The 21,097-nt window shown below is 46.3% G+C and overlaps 1 protein-coding gene across 1 annotated transcript; it reads right to left on the reverse strand.

Moving 5' to 3' along the window:
* Positions 1-6,911: 6,911 nt before the first annotated feature.
* Positions 6,912-20,645, reverse strand: LSM11 (LSM11, U7 small nuclear RNA associated). The gene is made up of 4 exons (XM_040078475.2): positions 20,243-20,645; positions 16,116-16,255; positions 15,285-15,368; positions 6,912-13,800 (listed from the first exon to the last, which is right to left on the reverse strand). Exons 1-4 carry the CDS (start codon positions 20,643-20,645, stop codon positions 13,414-13,416), a joined length of 1,014 nt encoding a protein of 337 aa, XP_039934409.1. The 3' UTR covers positions 6,912-13,413.
* Between the last annotated feature and the right edge of the window lie 452 nt (positions 20,646-21,097).

Genomic DNA, 21,097 nt, shown 5'->3' on the forward strand with positions numbered 1-21,097 from the left:
CGCATATGTTGTCCCAAGCTGTACCAGCATTTGGTACCTTACTGTTGTTCTGCACCTTTGCTTCCTGTGGCAGCTCCAATAAAATGTGAAATGGATTTATTTTAGGGCTCTCCCTCCCTTCTGCACAGCCTGTGTTAGGCCATTGTGTCCTTCCTTTCCAGGGATGGTCACCCCACGCAGCGGCCTCTCGCAGCAGGGAGGAATGGTACCAAGGCAGCGTTTTCCTGAAAGAAAATCCATTATTTCAGCTCAAGCCCCACTACTGGAACAGGGCACTGTTAGCTGCAGTAGAGCTGGGCTGCAGGCACCCCTGGGATGGGGACAGGGCAGCATTTATTTTTGGGTTTGGGGGCGTGGAGGAACAGTTTGGTACCTCACCTGGACTCTGCTTTAGAGCCAGACTTACACCATGTATGTTTCAGTTCCCAGGAAACTCTATAATTTGAGATTTGGAATAGTTTTCTTTGCAGCTCAGTTGTAAAGGGCAGACTTCAGTTCAGCAGAAATTGTAACATGAAGTTTTTGCCCCCGGATTTATAGGTTTTTGTTACAAGAAAATGGAAGCAGGAAAAGTTAAAATGGGAAGATGAGTGCTCCCTAATTACTGCAGATCTTACTAGCAGCTTCTCAAGAGAGAAAATTTGCACTTTGTATCATCACATCAATATAATTTAAGCTAAATTCTGTTAATAAGATTGACTTAATTCCTAGAATAATGTTTGTCTTACCCTCAGTTTTAAGACAGTAGATTGCTCAAAGTCTCTTTCAGAGTTGCAGCTGCACTAGTGACAAGTTTAACTTCTGAGACTTGAAGTTTTACTTCAAGACTTGGAGTAAAGGGGAGGTGTAAACCTCTGCACTACAGCCGAGCATCTTCCTGGCCTCTGCAGGGCTGGAATTTTCTCTCCTTGCTTTGCTGCTGTGCTGCCACAGCCCCGGGCAGCAGCAAGGGCTGCCCGCGGTGAGGGGAGCAGGTTGGTCACTGAGAGCCGCCCACTGCCCTCCCCGGAGCTCTCCCTTTCAGCCCAGCATCAGCAGCGCTCACGGATGCCAAGGTTTTATATTTTTGAGGCAGACAAAAGAGCACAAGGCAAAGGAGGTCTGTCCTTTTAAGTACTTTCACTTTTCAAGGTCATTTGTGGAGCTTTTATCAATCAGAAAGCTAAATCCCTACAAAAAGCATCTGTAATGAACCGAGCATAACTCAAACCTTATCCCTTCAGCTGAATACGAATTATCCAGGAAGGTGCTTCAGTGGCCACGTTCACCAACTTCAGCATCTCTGCGAACATTTACAAAGTAAGCAGGGAAGCCACTACTATTGTGATTTGGCATCTATCAATTTCTTGTCCTTTTTTTTCTGTAATTGATTTATTAATTATAGCATCTTAATGATCTATTTAAAATAAATAAACCATTTACACCATTTCAAAGGTATTTTGTGATGTTCAGCTGATATTAAAATAGCACCAGCCTTATGTGCTTTTTCAGCAAGTGACCTAATTAGTTAATAAAGTAATTGAATATTAAAAAGGATGTTGCAAGTGATTAAAATTTAAGAGCCTTCAGAACATTATTAAAGCTATAAATCATACATCACTGTTTTAATTTGCATAGCTACAGAATTACTAATGGTCCCACATGCATAAGCTACTTGGCAATTAGTCTTTTAACAAACTGTTGGTGATACTATAAGGTTGCCAAAATCTTTCCCCGTTTTTGATTTGCAAACAAAATCCAGCATTGAAGAGCACTAAGGGTTAAATTCCTAAAAGTCAGGAATTTGGTTCTTTCAGTTTTCTCTCTACCTGCCTCTGTTTGCCCCTTGTCCCCCCACGCTCTGGACAGGAGAGCGCATCCTCCCAAGTGTCCCTGAGGTGCGTAAAGGAGATGAGGAAGTGTCTGCTCCTACCTTGAGCTTCCTGAACCGGCCTCCAAGTGGTTTTCCAGCCCAGTCTGATGTGCATAAATTTCCCTACTTGGCGCTGGGCCGTTTTCCATCTTTCATACACACACACCTGTCACAGAGCCACTTTCCTTCCCAGGTAAGTGGCACTGGGCAGACAAAGGGAGTTGCTGACTACCGGCAGCCATGCCTGACCTTTGTCCCATGGACATTGCCTTGGGGTTGCACCAGGTGCTCGTCACCTTCCATCCGCTGTGCTGGGGCTTGGAGCTGATGGGAAACCTCAAATATCTGCAAACAAAACAGAAGAGTTGGGAAAATGATGGGAGCTTCCTGCCCTGCGCCACGGGGCAGCCGTGGCCATGAGGGTCAGCTGCCCACGGCCCCTGGCCGAGCCCTCGGGCTGGCTGCAGGCAGGAATAGAGACAGGATGACAGTTTTCAACTTAATTAGACGCAAACTGCACTGGCCGGATGAGCTGCCCGGTCTCCCTTCTCCGCAGCACTCAGCATCTCCGCAGCGGCGGCTCCCGGCCCCGGGAATGACGGTGTGCAGAGCACGGTCCAGCGCACAGAGCGGGGCTGTCTCTGCCTTCAGCGCTCGCAGCCTGACAAGAGCAAACGGCGCTGGGGCAAAGGGAACGACCCGGTGTGCGACGGAGCACAGCCCGGCAGCGGCGGCCCCGCGCCGGAGCGCCGGGAGCTGCAGCACACCGCTGAGCAGCTCCGCAGCCGCTCCCGGAGCAGCCCCGTGGGCTGGATCGCGCTCTCAGCTCCTACCCGGGCTCCCCTGGGGCTCTGGAACGGCTTCTCTGCTCCTGCTCCAGGGCCAGACTCACAGAAAATGTGGGCGCCTGAGCAGCTGCTGATTTTCCCACCATTTTCTTTGAGGCAGTGTCTTCATAGGATCACAGAATCACGGAATGGTTTGGGTTGGAAGTGACCTTAAATATCATCTAATTCCAGCCCTCCTGCCAACCATCCAGCTTTCCACTGGACCAGATTGCTCAGAGTCCCATCCAGGCTGGCCTTGAACACTTCCAGGGACGGGGTAGCCACAGCTTCTCTGGGCAACCTGTGCCAAGGTATCAACACCCTCACAGCCAAGAGTTTCTCTAATATCTAACCTCAATTTATGCTCTTTCAGCGTGGAGCCATTCCCCCCTTTCCTGTCACTATGTTCTCTTGTCCTCTCACTCTCTGGGAGCTGCGATTTCAGCATCCCAGCCCACCACAGAGACTGGTGCCTGTGGGGCTGTTGCTCCCTTCTCCTGCCCTCACACCCTGCCCAGCTGGGTCACTGCAGGTGGCTGCCTGAGTAAGCTGGGACCTTCATCTTGTAAGCCTCGAGTCCTTTTTATATACAAATGGAGGGGGGAAAAAAAAAAAAAAAAAAAAAAAAAAAAAAAAAAAAAAAAAAAAAAAGACTTTACAGAACAGCATTCACATGTGAAACAAAGACTTTGTTTCACCCAGTCAGCAGAAACCTTGGGGTAGTTTTGGCTATTAAAGTGCTACATTACCAGAAGAATTTCCTTTTTGGGCAGCAAAAACTTTTCAGGAGTTTCCTTTGAAGATTTTATTGAGGTCAGGGGCTGCAGCCTTTTGTAATCTCTCCTGTCAGCCTACAGCAGTTTTGGGAAACCCTTAGACTGGATATTGTGACAAACAGCAGCTCTTTGTTCATTAGTTTACACTAGTTAATAGATGTGAGGCCAGAGTGGAGGATGCTCTGGGTGAGTGATTCACACTCTGCTGCACTAAGGCTTGCCATGAGTGCAATAGCAGGAGACAGAACCGCCCTCTTTTAAGGGTCTTTTTAATTAAAACACCAGGCTGAAGAACGACTTCAGAGCATTTTGACCCAACAAGGAACGACAGGCACATGGCTGCTTTTAAAGTAAACTAATTAATAGCCACTATCTTATCAGCATAAAACTGTCAGCACATGAGGAGGGTGGGCAAACCCAGATGCAAAGCATTTGTAAATGAGGCTACACACACACACAAATGCTACTGCAGTACCAGCAACACACCAAGGAACACACTTGGGAATATCCCGCTCCAGAGGCAAACAGGAGGGGTCTGGAGCTGATTCCAATTCACACCCCTGGACCGATTTTAGGGAAAGTTACACCAACCATCTGTTTCAGCACACCTTGACTCCACCACCCAGGTTCATTTCAATGTTGCAACATCAACCTGCCAGCCCTCACAACGTGGGAAGGGAACCAGAGCCCACCCGGGGTGACACACCTGCCTTTGGACCAGCATACTCTGCCCAGCTGAATTATTAACTTTTTAAAGCCCTGGTTTTCAAAACACCACAAACACAGACAATTTCAGAAGCAAACACAGCCGGTGCCCCTCACCCAAACACCCTCTCCTGACGCACAGTCAGTATCTGACCCGTGTACGTTACTGCTCCTTATTCCCTATGGGAGTCCTTCCCTGTGAGATGCTCCTCCAAAAGAATACAACTAAAAGCCATTTCCTTGCTCTCACATGCCAAGAGCATCCCCCATCCCTTTTTTCAGCTTCCCACTGCTCTCATTTCCAAGCCTCCAAGGCAATTATAAGCTTTTTCTCCAGCTGGTTTTTCCACCAACTTTAGGATGTTGCCTAACAGTTGCTCACTTTCCCCCGAAAGAGTCAGCAAGGAGCCCTTGTTCCCAGCAGAGGAGTGTAAGTTCAGGGACGTTCTGCTTTCTGGTCCAGCTTGTTCTAGCTCACAGAATGGGCCCTGGCTGACTCCAGCCCTGAAGCCCCAGCATTGCTCTGAGCTCTTTCCTCTGAGCGTGGTGAGTATCCTGTTTGCCATCCTTCCTGCTGCTCTCTGCCATTAGCACGATAGCATCAGGTTTTCCACTTAAGCTCCCACATCCTTTTCCTGATCAACACGTTATACAATTGTTCCATTGACCACGCTCTGATGGAAAAAACGTACCGAGCCTGAGCCTTGTCCCCTGAAGGGCAGGACAGCAACGGGCTGGTTTCCTTCTTCCAGCCTGTTCTGGTGCATTTACACATTACCACAGCACTCACTTTCTTAAACAATACTATTTTATAGGATTTACTTCACCGCATCACTGTGTATAAATGATTTGTGATTTCGGCCTGTAAATGTCTGACAAGGTAAGGATACCCACAGAGTCCTGTTTACGTGCCTGCATATTCCCTGTGACAAATCCAGTGATGTTTGCCCATCATGGAGCTCCCATGCTTGCAGGCTCTGATGCAAACCAGAGATGCATCTAAGCCAACACACAAGGACTAAGTTCTGACCGGTGCACGCCATCACGCCCTGTTGTCAGCCCTGACCCGGAGGTGAGGGCTGCCCAGGGGGTGCTGGAGTCCCTGTCCCTGGAGGTGTTCAGGGAACGATGGATATGGCACTCCGTGCTCTGGTCTAGCTGACAAGGTGGGCATCGAGCTTGGGCTCCATGATCCTGGAGGACTCTGTCTCAGTGACTCCAGCCATGCCACCAGCCCAGGACGGCTGTTTTTAGCGGGGGAACTGTGGCCTGTTGGGAAGGGAGAGATGATGCTGTGCAAACACTGCTCACACGGCAGGCGGACGCAGCGCCCGGGGCCTGACCTGGGCCGTGTGAAGCATAGGGGAGAACACACACACACACATACGCACAAAGACACACACAAACACGCACACACGGGCACACACGGGCACACACGGGCACACACGGGCACACACGGGCCCTCCAGGAGCGTTCCCAGGGCCGTGTTTGCGGTGCCGCCGCTGCGTCCCGCCCCCGTCCCCTCACGGCGCCGCGGGGTTTCCCTGCCCGCTGCTGCCCCCTGGCGGGGCGCGGGCCCGTTCCGGGAAGGAAGCGGAAGCGGGAGAGTGACCGTGACCGTGACCGTGACCGTGACCGTGACCGTGACCGTGACCGTGACCGTGACCGCGACCGTGACCGCGACCGTGACCGCGACCGGCCCGTCCCCGCACCCCCCACACCGCACTGCTGGGGGTTTCCTCCGCTGAGCCCGAATCTCCCGTTTTTTCCCCGGCGGGAGCATCAGCGGATTCCTGCTCGTTAGAGCCCACCTGGCGTTCCCATGGCTGTGCTGCTCGGACCTAGGGAGAGGCTCTGGTTGAGATTCCCGGTGGAATGAAGAGAAGTCTGAAGGGCTGTAGCGCACAGTGGAGTGTTTGGACAACATTTCTGGAGCAATTAGTGCCCATGGAAGGAAGAAATCCAGAGGCCTGGACATCTCTCCCACCCTTTCCCAGAGTGAGAGCATCCCTCCATCTGCCTCCTGCCTGGGATGCAGTTCCCAGGAGCAGGGTCCCTGCACAGAAAGAGATCCCCCAGTGCCCAGGCTGCAACAGGAATTACTCTTCTAGCCAAGGGCAGGGCCACCTTCCACTATCCCAGGTTGTTTCAAGCCCCCTCCAACCTGGCCTTGGACATTTCCAGGAGTGGGGCAGCCACAGCTGCTCTGACCAACCTGTGCCAGGGCCTCAGCACCCTCACAAAGAAGAAATTCTCCCTAAAAAGACATCTCTGATCCAAATGTATCAGCATCACTTACCGCGGGATTAGAAAGGTTCCTGAAGTCAGGTTCCACACTGGCTATGCACACACCAGAGCAGATATTTGGATGCTGGCTTTGGGCTTCCCCAGCTCCTGGAGAACCATCTCCTGATAGCATTGTGGAAGACCACACACAGAGGGAACAGACCTTTGAGTGATCAGGCCACTGGTGGTTACATTTGCAACATGAAGTTCACTTCCCTTCTGCATCTCTAAAAGACAAGTCTCATGGTACAGTTATTTTGTAGATTAATGCCCTTTTGAACACACAAATGACTGGTTTGTCCCCAGTTATGTGACTAGATAGCAGTGCTTTATTCACACCTGGGGGTCTCCACATCCAGCATCCACCATCTAACCACAGCAGTCCCAGCTCCTTCACTGACACAATACACAACACTGTATTGGTGGAGCACAAAAAAAAAAAATCATGCTTTGAGGCAAATTGTTACACAGATATATTTATTGCATTGCAGTCTTAGCAATTTTAAATATAAACATTTATATCTGGAAAGCAGAATATTGCAAATTCAGTATTATCCAGTATGTTCATAGCAGCATCAGCTTCCTAAGAAACAAAATGTTTAGGAAGACAGAGAAGGAATTACGAATGAGTTACACCCTCATTTATCACCATCTGACCCAAACATGGAACTGCAACTGTGAAACAGATATTGAAGTCACCAAAAGTGACTTTGAGGACGTCAGTGATTTGAAGACTGAAGAGTGTTTTTGTACCTGATTCCCCACATGGTTTTCGTGTGCCAAGGCGAGGTTAACTAACAGTCACGAGCCTGGAGGGTCGATGTATCTGCATTACCTGACAGAGTTTTGATAACAACACTTGGCACTTGTATAGCATTCACCACCTTCCCAGCTCCTGGCAAGACAGGCAAGGAGTGCTCTTGGATGTGTCACAGCTGTGGAGCACCAGGGAGAGGGATGGCAGTGACTGACCAAGGCCGTTCAGTGAGTGAGAGGCAGTGAAGAGAGCAGAATTTGTCAGCCCCTGACTTCCAATCCCACGTCAGTCTGGTGGCTCGTGCTGCTCCTCTGCTGCTCCCTAAGGAAGTTTTACAGGTGACTGATTGCTTAACAAGTCCCAATGCCTGCAACTACAGTGGGTTTGTGCACCACTTAAAAAGAGGTCAACCCATCTGCTCCCCCTGTAATGCCCATTTTCGTTTTAGAGAAACCAAGCATTTACCTCATCTCGTCCTCTCAGAATAATGTGTCAGCTGAAGACACCTTGGCACAGTAACACTTTGCTCTGAAGCAGTGGAAATCAGAAGCAATTGCTGAAGGAGCAGCTTTCATTTCTTTCCTGAGGGAGAGCACTGATCTTTTGAGAGGAAAAAAGGATGGATGTGTTTTCACAGAAACTGATCAAACTACTTTTCACTCTGAACAAATACAAGACTGACTGAAAGTCTCAGGTGTACTCATTTTTTTTCAACAAAGTCATCCAGGTGTACACCAGAAACCTAGAAGCTAATAAGAGAGTTATCCAGGAACATCAGGAGGCATTTTCCTTCCCTGACAGGCCTTCACTTCCACCAGCTAAGAGCAAGAGCACTTACAGTGACATTTGAAAGGACCTGTAAACATCATTGAGTCAAGCATCTCTGCTTTTTCCCCTTTAAAGCTGTCCTTTCTCCTGCACCCGAGGAGGCCAAGAAGGAAAATCAAGCCTCCCCCATCCCTGCCCAAAAGGGCAAATTTGCTTGCTTCCTTCTTCTCCCACTGGGTTTCCTCTGCAAAATGTTAAGAGGCAGAATCAAACATGTCGATGATTAGGGGTGGAGCCTGGCAGGCATTCGAGGAGCAGCTCAGGTGGTGAGGGAGGCTCACAGAGTAGGGGAGGCTGCACTCAAGAGCTGGCTCAGCATCCTCCCCTTCATGTGCAGAGCTCAGCTGCCCAGTGCTGGCAGGACTGTGCCCAAGGCACAGGCTATAGGCTAGAAAACCCCTTCCATGTCAAGGAGTTATCACCACCTGAGTAATTCCTCTCCCCTCCTTTGTCTTTGCTAATATCCCATCTAACCCTACTTTCTGTCGGTGTGAAGCCATTCCCCCTTGTCCTGGCACTCCAGGCCCTTGTCAATAGTCTCTCTCCATCTTTTTGTAAGCTCCCTTCAGGTACTCGAAGGCTGTAATTAGGTCACCCTAAAGCTTCTCCAGGCTGAACAATCCCAATTCTCTCAGCCTTTCCTGCTTTGCAATACTTTAATTACAATCAGAATTTCACAAATTCTGTAACAACTTTCTTTTCCAATACTATTTCTAGTCAGCAGCAGCCTTTCCTAATGTTCTAAGAGACTGTCTTAAGTTTGTTATTAGTAGAAACCTGATTTTTTTTAAGCCAATGTCAAGAAGCAAAGCATTAACTGAAGTAGTTCTGGGCTGCAGATGATGCAGACCTCAGCATTCACATTTTACACTTGGCAGTGCAGGCAGGAGAGAAAACATCCTCATTAATTGGCAGTATTTGCAATTATGCTCTGAGGCAGACACTGGCATATACCTGAGCAGCTTCTCAGGCAAGAACCATCCTGGCTGAGGGAATCGCTGCATCACCTCTGAAAAGGTGCATGACTGTGCCTTCCAATTTTATCCACTGGCAGAGCTTGCAGTGTAAGTTGTTGCTTATAACTCTGATCTCTTTTATCAAAGACAGGAAGTTTACCTGGAAATAAACATCTTCGTAAACTCAGGGTTTTCAGTCTGCTGTCCCTGCTCCATTTTCCTTCAAGATTCTGGATGAAATAATTTCCACCTGCCCTACTTATGTCAGTGCCAGTAAGAAACAGAAAGGGTTAATGTGGGCAGAATGTTGGACAGAATGTCAGATTCAATAAAAATTAGACACCTTTTTTCTGTGCTTTGTTTTATCCTGCACACTTCTTCACCCAGTGAATCACAGGTACAAGTGGGTGACTGCAATAACAAACTAGGAAAACCTAGCACTTAGTGAGGGAAAAGAAACAACAAAATTATTTTTTAAAAAAATCAGCTTACTCCAAAAAGTAATATTATCCAAGATAAATAACTCTTCTGACCAAATAATTCCAAAAATCTAAAGAGAACAGTATGAAAATCAAGAGTAGCCAAAGGCTCTCTGGATTCAAAAGTGGATGGGCTAACATTCCTTAGGGAAGGGTAAAAACCAGCGGGCACTCAGGCCTGTTCCTGCTGAGACACTGCCCTGCTGAGGGAATGCTGCAAAAAAAACAATGCATCCAAACACTGGAGGAGAAGAAGCAGATGGAAAACAGCACTCACTGATTAATTTGGTAATCGCCTGTGGAGGACATGCTAAGTACTTCACTCTAGGTCAGAAAAAAACCTTCCAGGCAATTAATAAGCTGGACAAGTCAGTTGAGAGAAGGAATCATCTTTTTTATAAGCTTTTTTTTCTCCTTTGGTCCTTACCTTTTCTACTACCACTGCCTAAGAAGTGTTTGAGAAAAATGAAGCACCTGACCAAAAACATTTCCTAAGAAATAATCCCAGAAACGAGAAATTATTTTAAAACTTTCTCAAATTATCCCAATGCTTCTTCCAATTTATTGCAGAAAACTGCTCCCTGCAGTAACTGGGTACCTCACCCCAAACACACTTTAAGAACCACTGCTGAGCACCAGGCTGAACAAAGTCCTAGAGCTACAGGACAGGTGGTAACCTGTGGATCCTTTCCAGGGAGGTTTTCATATCTGCCCAAAGCTTTTTCACTCTCACGTTGCTCTCTGTTTCTTACTCTTCGTTCCTCAGCGCAGACTTTGGTGTGTCTGTGCTCATAGCACCACTGCAGCAAGAGAGGAAGGGCTGGGAGCAAAAAACTTCCTGAACAAAAAATTTTATGTTGAGCTTGGAAAAGGAAAACTGTAGAAAGAAACAACCAGAAACAATTAAAAAACCCACTGAAACCCAAAGCTCATTTGTTTCCAAAGGTTGTTTTCTTTTCTTCCTTTTTTTTTTAAACAGATTTAGGAGAATGCTTCAGTGAGGTAGAAGAATCCATTTCAGAACATGACATTCAATTTTATTTAAAGAGCCACATCATCTGAAGTATTGAACAAGCAAGTGACAACACATCTACAGGATCACTTGCTTCATCACAATAATCATGATGCTTGAAAGAGACAAAATCCATAAGATAGCATTTTAATAATGCATTTTAAAATATATGCCAGAGAAAGTGGGAAAAGGAAGACATTTTGGAAGATCTGAAGTTGTAGAAGAGGAAGCAGCTTGGAAATAATGAGAAAGGTGGACAGGAGAGTAGGAAACAAAGAACCAACAAATAATTCATTAAATCTAAATTGGAAGAGAGCAGTTTAACCAACTTCACAGATAAGAGGAGAAACATTTTAACAATGAGGTAGTGCAAAAAAAGTAGATAAACTATAATCCTTAACCAGGTTTGCTCACCAAGGTGATGATTCTGGAAGAACAGGTCAGGGATGATATAAAAATCAAGGCACAAACTTAGGTCTAAGCACCAGCATTTTTCATAAAATGTAAACAAAGAAACTCATAGATGTGAAGCAACAAACATCTGTAAGGTTTCAGGGAAAAACCCATTATGAAAGGAAATACTGAGGCTTCCAGCAGCAAGTGAGAACTTGAGGAAGTGTCAACTGACAAGGAAGGGCAGCATAGCCACAAAAAAATTCATAGTAGCTGCATCTTAGTTAATCCACAAGGCATAAACTAGGCAAACAAACAGAATTAAGAATATGACGTGAAGAAAAGCAAGAATTCAATGAGCTGTCACTGTACATCAGCCTGAGGGTGATCTGACACCCTTTGGTCAAATATGACAGAAAGAGGAGAGGTCAAAACCAGTGGCCTTTGGTACTAATAGAAAAGGCAGAGAGGAGCCATCCCAAGCAGCTGAAATAAAAACAAAACTACCAGAAAACAGAGAGGAAAATCCCCACAACTAAAATGTAAGGAAGAAAATATTCACTTGGAATAAAAGCTGCTGGGAAGCCAGAAGCAGAGATAAGCACTTTGTTTCTAGCTTCACATGTTGCTAGTAATTTGTGATGGTTCTGGTCAGTACATAGAAAACCAACCAGGAAAGGGTGCAGAAAGCCAGGACAAGAACAGTCTTTGTAAACCAGAGTTTGGAATGCTCTGAGGAGACAAAGTACTGACAGAAGAAAGGGGTAAAAAAAAAAAAAAAAAAAAAAAAGGAAAAACTGCAGAGCACATGAACACAAACAGTAAAGAAGAAAGGGGAAACAAGAACCTCCATGAGAAGAATCTTTCCAGTGCCTCGTCTCAGTTCACAGAGGGATGAGATTACAGCAGTAAAGCAATGTTTCAGAAGAAGGTTTAGAGAGTATTTAATTTTTTTTTTCTTTTCTTTTTTACCCTTGATGAAATTATTTTGCCTCAACAATACTTTTTATTCTGTCCCAGGCTGAACTTGGCTTTGAGCTCAGTGGCTGAGCTCACCAAGCCCCATGTCATGTGAAATGTTGACTTAAGTTTCAAGCTCCCCCAGAGGCAAACAGCTGCTTTGTGTGTCCAGAATGCCTGCTAAATGATTCCTGTGATTCACTCAAACACCAGACATATCCCTAACGACCAAGCAAGCAGAATGCTGCATCTGCAGCAACAGAAATCTGTGTCACCCACAGTACAACCACTCAATTTGAGAACTCAGGGCATCTATATGCAATATAAGTCCTGCTATAAAGCAATTTCCCAACTTCAGCTTAAACACACAGAGCTGCTGCAAAGCACAACGCAGTTGAGATGAATACAGAATAGCAGCATGAAAATCCTTTGACAACAAAGGGAACAGGCTACATAATGGAACAGCTCCATTTACCCTCAAACTTCTGCAGGTAGGTTTTTTGGAAAGCAGTTTAAACCCACAGAACCCTGGCCTGACCTGCAATAATTCAACAGCCTTGCTAAAATGAAACACTGATGAGTTGAGTTTGACTTCTATACTTCAAAACTTTTTCAGGCACATCTCCAAAGCTCAAATGGAATCAGACCATGCATCCCTCACACGGACAGGAAAGACTCATGAAGATTCCTGCTCCATGAGAACTGCTGGAGACACAGCAGCTCTGGTTTCAATAGAGGGAGCCTGAAAGGTGTTTAAATACTGGACAGATGTGCTCAGCACAAACACACCTGAGAAAAACCCAATCTTTGCCAGCTTCCCTGTTACACTAAGTAGCAAGTGGGTGAAATATAAAAGTATAGTTTTTCATCTTCACCCACAGATAAACTCCAAAGAGGGAGTCTCTGGATCAGCTACATCATCTGCTTGCTGGTGACACAGCATTACAAAGAGAGCCTAAGCTTTGATACTGGAAATAAGTTACAGTCCTGCCATCACCCACATTAAAAGAGCAGGACACTACAGAGCTAACTGTGGCAAAGAGGCCAGTAGCCAACAGCAGGATGTGACTCCAACATTTTATAAACTATTTCAAAATGACTGTCAGAATTATATCTGGAAAAGAGAACAGCCATGTAACAGCAGCAGATAAACTGTTGGTTTCATTAGCAGTTTCCTTTTGATATTACTCAGAATGTGCAAAAGAGCATTTCTGATTTATTGCAGGTCCAGATCTTATCCTTAAATGTGTGCCACAAGCAGCTCCTGTAACAGAGTACACTAAAAATCTCTCACAACCCTCCCAATTTAGCTTCTTTTTAAGAAACAGTGGGATCTATGCTTAATTCCCTCATATCACAGAAACAACTGCGTTGATGACCTTCTCCTAAGACCCCCAACAGGGATCTAAGGAGGCTGCTTTGGCATCAAGCCCAGGATGCTCAAGTTACAATTCTTTCCCCTACCTTGTGAAGGCAATGGGAAACCAGCCACGGTACCATCAATGACAACTCTAAATAGCAATGGGAGCTGCAGCAGCAAGTCATGCCATCAAATAAATACGCTGACAAAGGCTCAGCCAAGTCAATGTGCTAAATGGACAAGCAAGACATTCTCTCCTCGAATAAAGATCTGGTTTATGTGGCGTCTGAACACCTGCTGATAATCCACCTTGGGCCGCCTTCTCCTCTGGGACTGGCTCCTTGCTCGGGCCCCAGCAGCACTGGCCCCCTCTGTGTGGGCAGTCCTGCTGCCCACATCAGCTTCACTTCTGTCACCTGAGGTCTTCTTCTCTCCAGCTCTGCCCGAGTGTTTCTGCCTCTCACGCTTCTCTTCTGCTCTCCCTCGTCTAGATGCAACTTTCAAACTCAGCGTCTGAGAGTCATTTGTCAGGGCCAGCTCCTCTGAGACAGTCTTTGAGGCAGCTCCCTTCTTCCCCGAGGATTCCTGCAGCTTGAGTCTGTCAAACAGCTGTAAAAGAACAGTTGCATCTATGACCACGCTCGTAAAAGAGGAGAGGCTGCTTGTTCCACTCTTCTACATTGTATTTTCATGTACAGTCCCAAATCACAAGGCACAGTGACAAATCTCCAGCAGCAATAAAGACCGTGTTTGCTTACCAAAGTCAAACAGTGACAGGTGAATGAGTCTCTTGCATGGTCGTGACTGTTTCAATGTGAGCACTGATGAATTTAATTTGGGGGGTAACACTGCTGTGTGGTAGCCTTTAACTTTGGTCAGGAGAAACTGTTGCTCTTACAACTCACTTTTCCCCATGTTCTTTTAAGGATGTCAGAGAGTTTTAGAGAGATTTTCATCCTTGTGTCATGAATCCCTAAGATAAGGGGCCTCCATCAGCAAAGTCTGTACACTGAAAAACTGAGGGATCTTTTGTGCTCCCAAAACAAACTAAAAAATGATGTGTGGGTATTCTGGGAGGTGAGCAGACCACAAACAACAGAAAAATAATAAAACCTACAGCAACAGACCCAAAGCACTGTATGAACTTATTAATCTAAGAATACATGGTGCTGAAAATGGAAAAGAAATTGCTTTTACTCTGGCAGCACGTAAGCTTTTATGAAATAATGACAAATGAGATTTTTGGTTAGCTTCTCTCTTCCCAGCAACAGGATGGAACGCCAATGCCTGTGAGAGTGAGCTAAAGGAACAATGACAACTTGATTATTTTTAACTAATCTTTTAAAAAAGGAAGGGTGGGATCTATCAGAAAACAGATTTAAATGGCAGGAATTTGAAAGCAAACTCCTCACAATGAAACAGTTTAAATGTTTTTATGATGCTTCTCTGATGTTCAAAAGGCCTGAAGCTGTTGCTATTCAACAGGCACTGCCCTGTCACATTTTTTTTCCCTTCATTGTTCAAGTTCATCTATCATCTCTTCAGTTGTCAATGTGGTGAACAACTCTATTTGCAACTGGATCCTAGAGAGAGGAGACCTTTGGAGATCTTGGGCTTCACAGTACCCAGACTGGAAGCTCAAGTGACCAAGGAGCTGTGTTGTTTCTCTGGCTGCAGACAAAGACCATGCCACGAGGAACTTCAACACCAGAGGAATGCTCTGCTACATTCCCTGGCACGACATACATGGACCTGATCAGTCACAGGTGCAAAAAACCACACAGAACAAATCCCAGATCAAAACCCACAGAGTGAGCTTCTAGAAGCTCAGCCTGTTGCCTTAAGCAGTGGCAGCAACTCTGATCTGATTCTAAAGCAGAGCTTTAGCAACACTGAACTACTAAAGTACTTTCAGAAAGATCAGAAAACATTTTGGGTATTTTTTTTGCTCAGTTCAAGTTATTTTAGAGTCATCTGTAATAAAAGGAGGTAAAATACTCGAAATGTGAACATGGGTTCCAAATCAATGCTCCCCTTTTATTACTTTGAAAAAGGAGATGCTAATAAGAAAGAAGACAGGAGATGTCACTTACTCGGGTCAGTGAGAGCTGAGGTTCTGCATAGAAGGCTTTGCCCATTACTGGTTTTCTGTAAGTCTCATCCACATCTGTCAGGGCCTAAAAAAAATAAAAGAAACAGAAATATTGAAATTAAAATAAAACATGAAGCAGCTTTGGACCAGCTTTGTGTCAAAGCATTATGAAATTATGTTCTGAGAGAAGATCCATTCCAGGAACAAGCTGTGCTTTGGAGCTGGTTTGTTAATCATCTAAATTGTACTGAGGAATAAAAGCAGCAGCAAAGTTCATTCTGCATTACTTGCAAAGTCTCTGTGATCCTTGCCTGTAAAATCCTTCTCTCCTCCCCACTTCCAAACTTTTCACACCTCCAGGCTCACAGATATCTAAAGCTGCTTTTCTATCTACCATCTTTAAGATCTTCAGAAGGTAGAAAACAGGGAAAAGCTTTTGTCACTGGCAGCTCAGTGATGTTAGTGAAAGAAATCAGAGAAGCATCCACCGCTATAAAAAGATTGGGTTTTGCAGAGAAAGCTCTGGAGCTTTTGATATTCCTCATATTCCACCTTCCCATGTTCTTATACAAAACCTCTGAAGATGCTGGGAGCTCTTCAAAGCTTCTCTCTCACCTAAAGCCTCTTTAAGCTGGTTGGGGACCTCCCAAATGTACCCAGTGCAACACCAGATACCACTTAAGTCTGAAACCCTGCACTTGGTACCACAGCAAATTAGTTTGTGAACCACAAAACCACATTAACCTTCCCCATATGTCATTTGCTTAAACCTGTTGTAATTTTCAAGTTTTTAGTATAACAGTTACAAATCAAGGGATGGAACAATGTTTACCATATTCCAGAATTTGTCAAATGCAACCAAAAACCCTGTGCAGACTCCACGAAGCCCTTTGAAAGTGCGGATGTGGACATTAATTCTGACACCATCTCGGACACAGCGATGAAGCTCTCCCAGTGGGCTGCCTTCATGGACTAGGACAGAAAGAGAACATCACCAATCTTCACCAAAATATACAGACTCATAGAACAGAATCATAGAATGGCCTGAGTTGGAAAGATTGATTAAAGATCATCTTCTTTCAACTCCCTGCTGCAGACAGGGACAGCTTCCACTAGACCAGATTGCTCAGAGCCCCATCCAGCACGGCTATGAACATTTCCAGGAGTGGGGCAGCCACAGCTTCTCTGGACAACCTGTGCCAGGGCCTCAGCACCCTCACAGCCGAGAATTTCTCTCTCATAGCTAATCTAAACCTACTTTTTTTCAGTTTGAAGCCATTCCCACTTTTCCTGTCACTGCATATTCTTGTAAAACCTCTCTCTCCAGTATCTATCTATTTAAAAACCACACAGAAATCCACTCTATGTACAAGCATGGCAGAGCTTGGCACAATACTTGTGCTCACAACAATACAAATGAAGAAGCCCCAGGCACTGCAGCACACAGTGGTTGTCATTACCAGACCACCAAAACTCTTCTTACAATGGGGAGAGCCAAGACTTAAGAAAATATGAAGGCTTTGCTTTACATAGCCCACAGCCAAATCAGCCTTAGCTGAAAATCTTTTTGCTACATTTCAGAAACATGCCAAGTAATCTGAACGGTTAATAAAAGTGGTTGAGAGGGAACAGAAAGCTCATGAGGGCAGAGTTAGTTCCACAGAAAAGACAAAAGCCTGGTTAAGGCTACCTCAGATTAGTTACTGTGAATAAAGAATTGTAGCAGATTTGTTCCTTTTCTTTACAAGGGGATTTCTGAAACAATGAATGACTCAAAATCCTTCAACTTACTAAACTGGACCAGTTTAAACTGATGAAAATGCATTGTTTCAGATTTCAGCAGCCAGCTGAACATTCTTCAAAGTCATACAAGCCTTTGGCAAGGCAATAAAATTACTTTAAGGAGCAGCCAGCAATTAAATCATGCTAAACCCCAGGCAATAATGCTTTTACCAGGGCAAAAATGAAGGGATTTGGTAAAATGTACAGCTTGCCTGGCTCAGAGATGCCTTGTCTGCACACCAGAAATCTTTGCAAATGTAACTTTTCTAGAGGGGTAGATATTATTTCCAACTTCCACCCATGCCTTGGTACCTGTTTGCTTGCGCAAACACAGCCCCAGGATTGCTGCACAATTCCTACTAAGAGTCAGGGAAAAGACTCAGATTAAAATCCCACACAGTTCTCTGCATTAATAAAATATATGAGCCAGAGATGATATCTCACGTTGTGCCTGTGTAGATTCAAGATTTGCATATCAGAAAATGCTTCCTGTGAGTGCAAAGTGACTGTGTAAAACAGCTGATCTGCAGGACTGGGCTGCAGGGTAATTCATGACCACAGCAGGGAAATCTAAATCAGTTTCCTCTGAATTAACCTAATCACATTTATTTTTTGAGATCCTTTGTCTTCTTGCCAACCCTCTCCAGCTGGATAACTGCAGGAAATTGGTTTCACACAGAGCGTAAGCTGTCTCTGCACCTCCCAGCCTTGCTTAGGGGGTCTTTCCATGAGCCTCTGTGTCTCCTTCAGCTGAACTGACAACAAACATGTTCTGGGTTGTCAGATCCATCAAAGGAACCACAGATGACACCGTCACGGTATCTAATTGATGCTTCCAATCAGAAAACAGTATTTTTTTCTAACCAACCCTGAGAACTTACATAATAATTTAAAATCCAGACTTATTTTTAGATTTTAAGTTCCAATAGTCTCTTTAAGTCAGAACTCCATCTACAACTATTTACAGAATTCTACATCCAACCCTTATTTCCAACTATGCCTCTGCCTCTCAGCACTCGGGAAAACATTACACAGCTCTACCAAATCTACACTCTGCCCACTTTTCCTTGCTCTATAAGGTTCTGGCTCCTCCCTGGCAAACCTACAGCTTCATCTGAGCAGAAGGGCAGAACACATCATCCAAAACCCCTTCAACAACCTGACATTCTCAGAAAAAATAAAACCAGCAACACAAGGCATTTATTTTGGGAACACACCTCCTCTGCAAGCACCAAGGGCTGCAATGAGCAGGCTCTGCACACAACTAAATCTGCTTGTGCCTTCTGTGCTGTTAAGGACCAGCACAAAGAATTTTTCAATAGAGAGGAAAAAGAGTTACCTAGTTGGGACTCAGAATCCAACCCCTACCTGTGTAAAATAAGCACCTGCTTAATACCAGGACTCTGAAAAATGACTCAAAAACTACTGTAAGCAGAGGGTAAGCACCCCAAAAGGGTGAAAATAAAGATCTAAACTCCGGTTAAGTTCAAGTCCTTGTCCTAAGGGCAGACTCTATAAAGAGGCAAGATTAGTAAAACCCCAAGAGAAAAGCTGAAATAACTCAGAACACTGTCAAACACCTTTCCACCTGCACTACACATGAATTCTCTGCCCCTTGGTGAATGCAAAACCATGATAAATAGCTCCTCCTGAACTGATCCAACACAGTCCAAGTTCCAAACACCTGTGGTGCAGACATCTCCCCAATGTCAGGGGAATTTTGGCTATAAATCACTCTTAAAACACCCCAGGCTGCTGAATAGCACTTTCTGCTTCAGTTGTGTCAGTCTTCTGGAAGTCCAGACATGTATGTGTGGATATTAAGTATGTGTACTTTATAATTCTTAATTTTTACAGGGTTTTTGGTTTTCAATTTTCATCAATGGTACAAACTGAGATTTTTTTTATTTAAGATCTGAAATCAATATTTAAGGTCAGTTTTCTGGAAATCCTGTGCCAACAGAACCTCTGCATTTGTGCAGAACACTAAGTGTGATACTGAAGATCATGCAGCATCTATAGCAATGAATACATTGTGTTTTAGTGCCTAGAGCAAGAAAAAGGTTTTTGCCTTGGGCATTCAGAATTGAATGTTTGAGCTTTGGCTATTTTAGGGGAAAAAAAAATTAAGGTGATGGTGAAAAGATAATTTGATTCCAAAATGAACACCGGTATTTTTAATTAAGTCCGCTAATGTTATATTTCACCTGACAGCAATGCCATTTGATTTCTGGTGTGGGGGCACAAGCAGCACCTCTTCATGTTTAGGGGATGTTTATCCTGCCTGCACACATAACATTTTTACAAGAAATATGCATCATCACCACAGCTGATGACTTTACATCACAGATGTCTGGCACCTCAATCTGCTATTCTGCCAACGTGTTACCATAAATGCCGGCATTTCTGCCCAAAGGATGTTTGGTTAGCAACTAAGTAACAGCAGTGTGTTACAGACTTACCCCGTAGTTATGGTTTAACTACATCCTGGACTAACTCAAATATGACCATGAGATTAGCTCATTTGGTTAGAGCATGGTGCTAACATCAGTCCCGGTTTAAAATAGTACTTTTGAGAATACAGCAGTGTCTCATCCTTTTTCTCCTTAAAACCAAGAGGATGTATGTAATTAACCAATTTACAGAGCAGAACATCACCACAACAAAGTCAGTGTCATCTCTGCGTGAGTAGCTCTGTGAGATGCTGTTCCTCATTCCTGCACACGATTTCAGAGAATCACGGAATGGTCCGGGGTGGGAGGAACCTTAAAGCCCATCTCGTTCCAATCTCCCTGCCATGTGCAGGGACACCTTCCACTACACCAGGCTGCTCCAAGCCCAATCCAACCTGGCCTTGGACACTTCCAGGGATGGGGTTTGGAGCAACCTGGTGAAATGGAAGCCACAGCTTCTCTGGGCAGCCTGTGCCAGTGTCTCTGCACCCAAGTGTCATTTCCCATCAAATTAAATCATTCCCCCCGCACCTCGTTGTCATCCAACTGCTTCCTCCAGCCATCGCTCTCTCCTCACCCCCAAACTCCCCCAGACTCCACCGTAACTCCACGCCGGGCCCAGCGGCAACCCTCGACCCACCTCAGCATGACCCCGGCCCTCACACCCTCCTCCTCCCCCTCAGCCCCGACTCCCTGCGGCCGCGCTGCCCGCGCCCGCCCTTACGGGGCATCCTGGTGAGGATATTGCGCGGTGCCCGCCGCCGCCGCGTCGCCGTTCCTCCTTCGGCCGCTTCCTGCTCGGGGCCCGGGTTGACCATGAGGCTGCGGAGGCGCTGGATGCGCTCGGGGTCGGCGGCGGGCGGGCCCCGGCGGGACGCGCGGGCTCCGGGGGCAGCGCGGCGGGCGGGGGCGGCGCGGCGGCCGCCCGAGCGGCGCAGGCCGCGCTGGAAGCTCTCGTACTCGGCGAGGTTGTTGAAGCAGGGCGCGGCGGGGAAAGGCAACGGCGTGTGCGGCGAGTAGAGAGCCAGCAGCGGGTCGAAGCGGCTGGAGCTCACGTCCAGGCGGCCGGGGCTGGGCGAACGCCGGCGGGAGCCCCGCGGCTCCGCGCCCGCCTCGTCCTCCTCCATGCCGGGCTGCGGGCGGCCGCGCCGCCCAGGGCCGCCGCCAGGGGGCGCTGCCGCGCAAGGCCGCGGGCCTGAGGGCGGAGCGGCCGCCATGGGCGGGAAAGGCCCGGGAAAGGCCCGGGAAAGGCTCGGAAGGGGTCGAGAAAGACTCGGGAAGGGCCCAGGAGGGGCCGCGGGGAGCACGGACACCTCCCTGCTGTGTCCGGCACAGGCCACAAAGGTGGTGAAGGGGCTGGAGCATCTCTCTTTTTTGAGAGACGCTGCGGGAGCTGGGCCTGCTTAGCCAAAAGACTCAAAGGAGGGTATCTAAAGGCGGTGCCAAACTGTTCGCGGTGACAGGACGAGGAGCACTGCGTGTAAACTAAAATACAAATTTCACCTCAGGAAAAACTTTACGTTGAGGGTGGCATAGCACTGGAACAGCTGCCCAGGGAGGGCGTGGAGTCTCCTTCTCT

This window comes from Hirundo rustica, chromosome 14 (genome assembly GCF_015227805.2).
Source record: "Hirundo rustica isolate bHirRus1 chromosome 14, bHirRus1.pri.v3, whole genome shotgun sequence".
Classification (NCBI taxonomy): domain Eukaryota; kingdom Metazoa; phylum Chordata; class Aves; order Passeriformes; family Hirundinidae; genus Hirundo; species Hirundo rustica.